The sequence below is a fragment of the Amia ocellicauda genome, chromosome 13, assembly GCF_036373705.1.
Source record: "Amia ocellicauda isolate fAmiCal2 chromosome 13, fAmiCal2.hap1, whole genome shotgun sequence".
Classification (NCBI taxonomy): Eukaryota; Metazoa; Chordata; class Actinopteri; order Amiiformes; family Amiidae; genus Amia; species Amia ocellicauda.
The window spans coordinates 20,567,123-20,576,437 of NC_089862.1; the positions used below are offsets into that span (position 1 = coordinate 20,567,123).

Consider the following 9,315-nt stretch of genomic DNA (forward strand, 5'->3'; position numbering starts at 1 on the left):
TGTGCGTTTAAGGGCAAGGATGTAGTTTTCTGTGTAGTAAAAAAAAAGAAAAGAAATCACTTAAGACGTGAGTGCCGTGAAGTAAAAGGCTTTGCATGTTGCTGAACAGGAGGGTGCTGTAGGGGCAGCAGGGTGGTGCTGCTCTTTTGAGCTGCACTCACGTGTCTGCATTGAAAGCACGAGACTGAACCCGTCCTAAGCCCACGTAGCTGCACGCGCGGTTCTTTGCATTTCTTTTGTCTCCCCAAGTCCGCCATGTCAGGGGTGGGGAAGTGTGCAGCGGCTGCGGTTTTATTAACATTTACACCAGCTATTGTTTTAGATCTGGTCTCAACTACTGTTGGAACTTACTCATGCACACATTGCCCATGCCGATCTCAATGCATTATTTAAAAGAAAGTGGAGCAGAACTTGGTTGGGACATGACAAAGCCTTATACTTCGACATGCCTGGAAGATGCTTGATGCATGGGGCTGCCTTCTGTTCGACAGTGGCATGGATGCACAAGTCTGTTCAGTGTGGGTTATGGAATGAAAGACAGGTGAAAGTATGCCATTGCTTTCAATTATGCAGATGCATAGAAAGTTTCTGTTGGAAGTTTACACACACACATACACAAATGTTCTGGGAAGATCTGTGGACGCTCTTGGAAAGCAGAGCGTGAACTAATGGAATTAGATGATCTGTGAATCAGACTCTCAATGGGCACTAATTCCCTCTTGGTGTTTTAAAGGGGGTTTGCTCATAGCTGCATTGATGTAATTATTGGGTCGGGTTGTTGGAGACTCACGCCAGATGGCCATGGGTTTCTAAAGCCCCAGTTGCTCATGTTTGCTTTTTCAGCCCGCATATAGGATGCTAATTCAAGGATCGGGGATCTGAAAGCGCTCCAGAGTTGTGGAGCAGTATTATTCATGGGGACAGAGTGTCCGTCGGCGTGACCCAGTGCTAAATACATTCATTAGAAGGGCTGCTTTTCACTGCGATTAGCCACACGGCTGGACTCAGATACAGGAGACAATGGCATAGAAAACGCAGGCAGATTTCTGAGGGAGGAGGAGGGGGGATAGAGAGAGAGAGAGAGGGGCAGAGACACAGAGAAGAGTCCATGCAGATTTCTTTTTTTCTTTTTACAGTGGGATCTTCTTAGTGGATTCTCTGAAGTACGATCAGCAGAGAGAGAGAGAATGAAAGCTGCGACTAACGACTGAATGTGACAAAAGCAAACGCCATTTCTCTTTTACACATCTTCTAAGTTAGCAACATCCAAATGGTTTTAGAAACTCGCCGACCCAACTCCTTTAGGGACGCTTTTCACGCAAGATGATACTTTTTATTGCATCGATAATGAATTGCCACATTTTATTAGCTATTTGTACTTGTTGCGTTCTGGTTTACTAAACAGTATTCACAAAGTATACTTAAGGTTTAGTTCAATTTACAATGTATCATTTGGTTGTAACAACAAAACATGCAGAATACAGAAAAAGAGTCAACGTGAGAATACTTAACAGAAATATGTAGCCTAATCGTCCCCAAAAGAAAACAAAAAAACACCAGAATTGTTTTGAAAGAGTAGGCTAAAATCCAGTTATTATATATATATATATATATATATATATATTTAACTCGCAGAATGAAAACAAAATCCCCACACATTTCCAGTTTACTTAATTAGGATAGATTTACGTGCCTTCATAATGACTCCAATCTTGATGCACTTTTTACAGTACCAAAGTCATTAGGAGCAGGAGTTTTGAGACGACATCATTAAAGAACAAGGGAAAACCTCACAAAATAAAGTTGCTCTGGAGTAATTTGCTTTAGCTTTTGTTGGGGGCACACTCTGAGAAAGTGGATTGAAAAGGGCGGGGTTTGCTCCTTCATGTCTTTGGAAATCAATAGCTGCCTTGTTTGGAGTGGTCACTGAGCAGCAAGAGGGGCAGCACTTGATTTGGGAAACGTTTTGTCGGCTGCAGTTTTAGATGGGGGCGGGCTAGTGGGACAGTCAGTCTGCAGACAGGCATCGCAGGAGGCAGCAGTTCTCAGCTGCGCCAACACAGACTGTATAGTGTTTCTTGCAGTGGCTTATGAAGCTGTGAGTGCAACAGATCCGTCTACACGAGCGATACTTTCCATGCATTGAAGGTGAAATGTTCTGCAATCAGTGAGACCTCAAGGATATATACATATGCACACCCGTGTATATGTATATTTAGCTTTCATCGTGGTTTTGTACATTAAAACCTGGACTTTATGAGCAAAGAAGAAGCGTTCGGGGGGAAAAAATACTTCTGATTTGGAAGAAAGAACTTTGCAAACTTGGCGGATTTAAGATGTCCCAGGCTTAAGACATTCAAGCCTTTTTCTTTGCGGGAAATACTCACCAAATCGCCTTTGGGAGATGGATTCCAAAATGATCAACACCAGGAGAAAGGTACCTTTTAGCTTCATCTTTCTAAAAGTTCTGTTGGTAGTTGCCTTATCTCAAGATGTTTCGGGCAAGACTTTAAAATATAAAGTGTACGAGGAACAGAAAGTGGGCACCGTGATTGCAAGACTGAAGGAAGATGTGGCGGAGGAGTTATCGAAACTCCCCAGTTCTGTGTCTTTGCGTTTCCGAGCCATGCAAAGAGGAAACACTCCTCTGCTCTCTGTTCGGGAAGAGGATGGGGAGATAAGTATTGGGGCAAAAATTGACCGGGAACAGCTCTGCGAAAAAAATCTCAATTGTTCAATTGAATTTGACGTGATTACCCTGCCTACGGAGCACTTACAATTGTTCCACATTGAAGTGGATGTACTGGACATTAATGATAATTCACCCCAGTTCTCCCGATCCATTATTCCAATTGAGATATCAGAAAGTGCAGCTGTGGGAACAAGGATCCCCCTGGATAGCGCTACAGATGCAGACGTTGCTGAAAACTCCCTTCACACGTACTCCTTGTCCCAAAATAAGTACTTTAACATTGAAGTGAAAACAAGGACTGATGGGGCCAAGTATGCAGAACTTATTGTGATTAGAGAACTGGACAGAGAGATGCAATCAAGCTATGAACTTCAGCTTATGGCTTCTGATACAGGAGTACCCCCAAAATCAGGATCAACACTGCTTAAAATAAGTATTTCTGATTCCAATGACAACAGTCCTACTTTTGAAGAGAAATCTTATATTATCCAGCTTCAAGAAAATTCACTCGTGGGATCTCTGCTTCTTGACCTCAATGCAACTGATCCAGATGAGGGGACTAATGGTAAAGTTGTTTATTCCTTCAGCAGCCATGTTTCTCCAAAAATTATGGAAACTTTTAAAATTAACCCAGAAAATGGACACTTAATGCTTATAAAGCCAGTAGACTTTGAATCTTCTAATTCCTATGAGATTGATGTTCAAGCTCAAGATTTAGGACCAAATTCAATTCCAGCGCATTGTAAGATTATCATTAAAGTGGTGGATGTCAATGATAATAAACCTCAGATAAACATTAATTTAATGAGCCAGGGGAATGAGGAAGTGGCCTACATTTCTGAAGCAGCCCCAAAAGATACGTTTGTGGCTCTGGTTCGAGTTGAAGACAGGGATTCAGGTTTAAATGGAGAAGTGGTATGCAAGCTTCATGGCCATGGTCATTTCAAGCTTCAGAAGACATACGAGAAAAACTATATGATTCTAACCAATGCTTCCTTAGACAGAGAAAAAAGGTCTGAATACAGTTTGACAGTCATAGCCGAAGACAAAGGGATTCCTAGCCTGTCTACTATAAAACATTTTACTGTCCAAGTTTTAGATGAGAATGACAATCCTCCTCTTTTTGAAAAGAACAGATATGAAATCTTCAACTCTGAAAATAACTCTCCAGGAGCCTATCTCACATCAGTGATGGCCAGTGATCCTGATCTTGGGGAAAATGGACAGGTTACATACACCATTTTGGACAGCTTTATAATGGGGAGCTCAATCACTACTTATGTTACTATAGATCCATCTAATGGGGCCATCTATGCTCTCAGGAGTTTCGATCATGAAGATATCAGCAGAATTGTTTTTGTTGTACAAGCCAGAGATGGAGGTGGCCACCAACTGAATAGCAATACAACTGTGGTCCTCACCATTTTAGATGAGAATGACAATCCACCAATAATTGTTGTCCCACCACTCCGTAACCACACTGCCGAAATCTCTATCCCTAAGTATGCTGAGGTAGGACATTTAGTTACTGCCATCAGAGCAACAGACCGAGATACTGGCATTAATGCTGAATTGACATGCTTTATTGTAGCAGGCAATGAAGATAACATCTTCAACATGGACCCAAAGAAGTGTGAGATATATACCAATGTAAGCATGGAAGACCTTCCCTATGAAGAAATGGAAATTGTAGTTGTGGTTCAGGATAAAGGAACCACAAAGCTCAGTGCCAAAGCAGTGTTCAAATGTATTTTGTTTGAAAACTCTGACAATCATTTCCAGCCTGCACCAACACCCAGCAGCCAGCCAACACTCGACGTGTCAATGATTATCATTATTTCCCTAGGAGCTATTTGTGCGGTCCTACTCGTCATAATGGTGATGTTTGCCACAAGGTGCAATAGAGAAAAGAAAGACACAAGATCTTATAACTGCAGGGTGGCTGAGTCCACGTACCAAAATCATCCCAAGAAGCCATCCAGACAGATTCACAAGGGAGATATCACTTTAGTGCCAACTGTGAATGGTACATTGCCTATCAGGTCTCATCACAGGTCACCTTCAGCATCACCGACTCTGGAGAGAGGTCAAATGAGCAGCAGGCAGAGTCATCACAGCCGACAATCATTGAACAGCCTGGTGACCATATCTTCCAATCACATTCCAGAGAACTTCTCCCTGGAGCTTGCTCACGCCACCCCACCAGTCGAGGTAAGACATCTGGAAAATGCCTCCAGACAGGTTTAGAAAACTTTTCTTCTAATGCAAAGTTTCTGTTTTTTTTAGGTACCTAACTGTAATAAATAACAAGGCTTTTAAAATGATTGTATTTTGCTTAATATTGCTGCTAATTTTAATATTGTATTTTTTACCTTATAAATCCACCCAAAGACACTTTGCATTTGTGCAAAAGCTTATTAAATCTGATCTTGTAATGTACTATGTGTTTGTGTGTGTAACGTGTATATGTGCTATGTATGTTTTCTCATATATTTTAACATTGTAGTGTGCATTAGTAGTGTTCATAATTATTGTTTCATACATTGTGTATAACCATTCATTCATCTTTTGTTTACGTTGTGTGTTCCATTAGTATTTATTATTTTTTTCATTTATTTATTTTCGATATAGCAAGTCTCACAGCTTCTGTCCATGCTTCATCAGGGCCAGTACCAGCCAAGACCAAGTTTCCGTGGGAATAAATACTCAAGAAGCTACAGGTAATCATCATCAATGTTGATGAAATGTGATGTTTTCATGTAAAACCACATTCTAGAGGTTCAATTTAGAAGGTCAATACTAGGAGATCTCTTATCCCTGTAAATGTTATTAATTTCTGTTGTAGCTACTGATATGTATTGCTGAGTTTACTCAAATAACTAAGTCAAATGTATTCCAGATTGGTGTGTTCCTTGGTTAGGCATTGTCTATTGCAGCTGCATCATAATGGAAGTGAAAATCAAGAGATGAAGCATTGGGCTGCCATCACATTTTCAACACTAGGGAACACTGAGCCCAAAGAAATGTACAAAAGCATGTTAACAATGTTCTCTAGCATAAGAAATATGACAAAGAATGTCCATCTGTTTGTTTATGTTGCTGGATTCCATAAATAAATGTATGCTCAATTGTCGAAGTTAACAGGTTGCTAACATGTTTACCTTCATTTGGCTTTCGAATTAAACATTTATGTTACTTGGGTCCTAAGTTATCAACCTTCTATCTTGTGAAATTCACAGTAAAACTGAGTAGGACTGTGTATTTGTTTTGCAGATATGCTCTTCAAGATATGGACAAATTCAGTTTGAAGGACAGTGGTCGAGGAGACAGTGAAGCAGGAGACAGTGACTATGATCTGGGAAGAGAGTCTCCCATTGACAGACTACTAGGCGAAGGATTTAGTGATCTGTTCCTGGCAGATGGGCACCATAGACTTCATCCAGGTATGTTTAGCAATACAATGATTTAACTTTCTCCCAAATTATATGTTATATCTTAAAAAAAAGAAAGGAAAAAAAAGCTTTCCTTTAAGGATTACGGTTATCAAGTTAAAAAAACTAATCTAAAATACTTCTTTATCTCAGTATAAAGATATATTTTTCTTCACAGAGATAAACCTAGAGCCATTCTAAGTCTTTACTTATCAGTAAATTGTTATGACTGAAAAGTCTGAGTTATCTATGTATTTTTTTCTCCTTTTTTTAGATGTAGGGCCTTCATGTTAAATGTAATTATTTCTGCAACTAGATATGATGTAGTTTTAAATTAGTATCTGTACTTTGAAATGCCAATTTATAAATGAACTGCAGTAATCTTATTATTAAATGACTTATTCCAGCACAGCTAAATTAGCTTGAGATTGAGTCAAGTTTATTTTCAGATTTTTAGTAATCTAGTTTTTTTTTTTTTTAACAATCATGGGCACTTTGAAAGTAAATGAGTTCTTAATCACATCTCGCAAATATGACCTGATCATTCCAGCATTAAGCATGAATATAATGTAAGTGGACAGTTTAGATGTTTGTAATTTATTTGAAGAATATTTAAAAATATTAAATTAAAAATATGACTATGTTCAACTGAAATGGAACCCCACCAGAGCCTTTTAAAATTTCTCAGTAAAAAGAGAAGCTACAGTAGTTTTAGAAATTAGATTTACTCCTCTTATATTTATTTAATAAATTACATGAATCTGTTACATGCATCTTTAATTAAAGAAAATTGTATCACATTGGGAACATTACGTTCTTTTGTGCAAGAAATTGTGCAAGAAATCAAGTTTATTATAAATTTTTTATCCTAGGAGGGCTTACACTTCACAGATTTTTAAGACCCACTGTTGATGAGGCAGGGCTTATGTTTTCTCTGCAGGTAGAAATATATACAGAAGTCATACAATGGCATTGTCCTTAAGCCTGTGTCATGTACCAAAATATGATATATTTTCATTTATATGATTGCCTGCATAAAACATGTAAAAGTCACCAAAGGATTCTAAATCTAAAATACAATGTCAATGAACTGTTATTCCATCACCTTATATGAATATTCTCCCATTTTTCTTCACTCAGCAATGAAACTGTGCACAGATGAATGCCGTGTTCTTGGGCACTCGGACCAGTGCTGGATGCCTCAGTTGCCCTCCCCGGCTTCATCAGACTACAGAAGTAACATGTTTATTCCTGGGGAGGACCCTCAACAGCCACCAATAGAAGATGATCAGCAGTCTGTTGAGTCCAATGACAGGAAAAAGAGCTTTTCCACTTTCGGCAAAGACTCCAATAGTTCTAATGATGAAGAAGCAAGTGACCTGTGCAATACCTCTCTCCTCTCCGAAATGAACAGTGTCTTCCAGCGGCTGTTGCCTCCATCACTGGACTCTTACGTGGAGTGCAATGAAGTGGAGAGAATCAACTCTTTGGAGCGCAGGAAGGGACATTTGCCAGGAAAATCTTTAACATACCCTCAGGGGGTGGCAGCCTGGGCGGCAAACACACATTTCCAAAACCCAGGGAGCAGTATTGGACCAACTCAAGTGAATCACGTGAGTGCCCAGGCTCCCTTTAAATGGCTGCCAGCCATGGAGGAAATCCCTGAAAACTATGAGGAGGACGACTTTGATAACGTTCTCAACCAGCTCCAAGTGAACCGCAGTGACAGTAGGCATGAAATAATGGACGCCAGTGAGCTGGTGGCTGAAATTAACAAACTTTTACAAGATGTCCGGCAGAGCTAGATATGGGAACAGACCATTTCATTTTTTATTCCATATTAATGGAAATGAAGGAAACAAAGAGAACTGCAATTATCATTCGGTTGCATTTATAATGTAAAGGTGTCTTTGAATGCTAATTATTTGAATATGTTGTATTTTCTTGTTCGGTACACAGTGTACACAATGTGAGTGTAATTATCTTTGTATTTTAAAAATACATTTGTACTCTTTATATTTATATATATGTATGTATATAAAAAAAAATAATCAAAGGTCTATTTTTATATTGTTACTGCATGTTGTAAAGAATACAGTTTTGACAATGTGTTTGGAAAATTGTTTTTCAAAGTTTCCGTAAATTAAAGTATTTAATGGGCATAATTCATTGTAATGGTGTTTGGTTGGTTCAAGAAAATACAATTATTATTATTATTATTTGTATTGATAATAATAATAATAATAATAATAATAATAATAATAATAATAATAATAATAATAATAATAAAAAGTTGAACTTTGTGAACAAAAATGCAGTGACCATGTCCTATTGTAATGCAACTATATTACATGTATCCATTATGTCAATTTGTATGAAGGTGTCAGTGTTTCTGAGGGAAGAAATATAAAATGTTTTTGCAAAGAGTGCATCAATGGCATTTTAAAATCTCTAGTCATCTTCAACATCTTCTTTTGTTCACCATTTCTATCATTCACTCATTCATTACAGTCCTTCACATACACATTTGCTTCAAAGAAAGGTAACTTTGCTATGTCCTACTAAATCCAAAGTCATTACTATCGCTGTAGTTGAACTGTTTCCATGGCTTGTATGGATACAAGGTTTATGTGTTAGTCCACCAAAGAATTACATATATGCACCATATTTTAGACGCAAGTATGATATCTGAACCTATGTTAACTTTTAATTGTACACTGTGTGTGTGTGTGTGTGTGTGTGTGTGTGCATGTGTGTACGTGTGTGTACGTGTGTGCGTGTGTTAGTGTGTGTGTATTTACAATGTCCACTCTCTCAGAGCTCCTCCTGCTGTTTGGAGCTACACATTACTGTTCTCTCGATTATTCAGTTGTGATATAAAGCAGTCTCCAGACTCCACAATACTTTTCTCAAGTGTCTAAAGTCTGTTTCCAGCTGGAGTCTTCTGTAGAATACTTCTGAGATGTCCATACTAAGGTATGATCTAAACTACTTATAGACAATGAACCTTTAATTACACTTGAAAAATGAACTTATAATTGCATAAATTTGGACATGTCTCTGGATATACTTTGTTGAAAGTGATTATAAAATAATTATTCTTGATGTATAAGTTGTACTTTTTTCCAGCCACACAATTAAATTAAACCCTAGGTAAGGAAACTTTCACATTTACATTGGAAAATATAAAGC

General features: G+C 38.3%; 1 protein-coding gene across 2 annotated transcripts; it reads left to right on the forward strand.

Moving 5' to 3' along the window:
• Positions 1 to 1,982: 1,982 nt before the first annotated feature.
• Positions 1,983 to 8,552, forward strand: LOC136766584 (protocadherin-18). 2 transcript variants are annotated; one of them, XM_066720149.1, is made up of 4 exons: positions 1,983 to 4,903; positions 5,357 to 5,412; positions 5,966 to 6,135; positions 7,264 to 8,552. In XM_066720149.1, the coding sequence occupies exons 1-4, from the start codon at positions 2,405 to 2,407 to the stop codon at positions 7,926 to 7,928; spliced, it is 3,390 nt and encodes a 1,129-aa protein (XP_066576246.1). In that variant the 5' UTR covers positions 1,983 to 2,404; the 3' UTR covers positions 7,929 to 8,552. The 2 variants fall into 2 exon arrangements, with proteins under 2 accessions (XP_066576246.1, XP_066576245.1); XM_066720148.1 differs by having other exon boundaries at positions 1,984 to 4,903; positions 5,324 to 5,412.
• The last annotated feature ends 763 nt before the right edge of the window (positions 8,553 to 9,315 follow it).

What these genes read in the sequence shown, in the direction of transcription:
- LOC136766584 (XM_066720148.1), top strand. Translation starts at nt 2,405, where the DNA reads ATGGATTCCAAAATGATCAACACCAGGAGAAAGGTACCTTTTAGCTTC. An exon ending in AAATACTCAAGAAGCTACAG is followed by an intron (nt 5,413 to 5,965) that starts GTAATCATCATC and finishes TTTGTTTTGCAG; the next exon opens with ATATGCTCTTCAAGATATGG. An exon ending in GCACCATAGACTTCATCCAG is followed by an intron (nt 6,136 to 7,263) that starts GTATGTTTAGCA and finishes TTCTTCACTCAG; the next exon opens with CAATGAAACTGTGCACAGAT.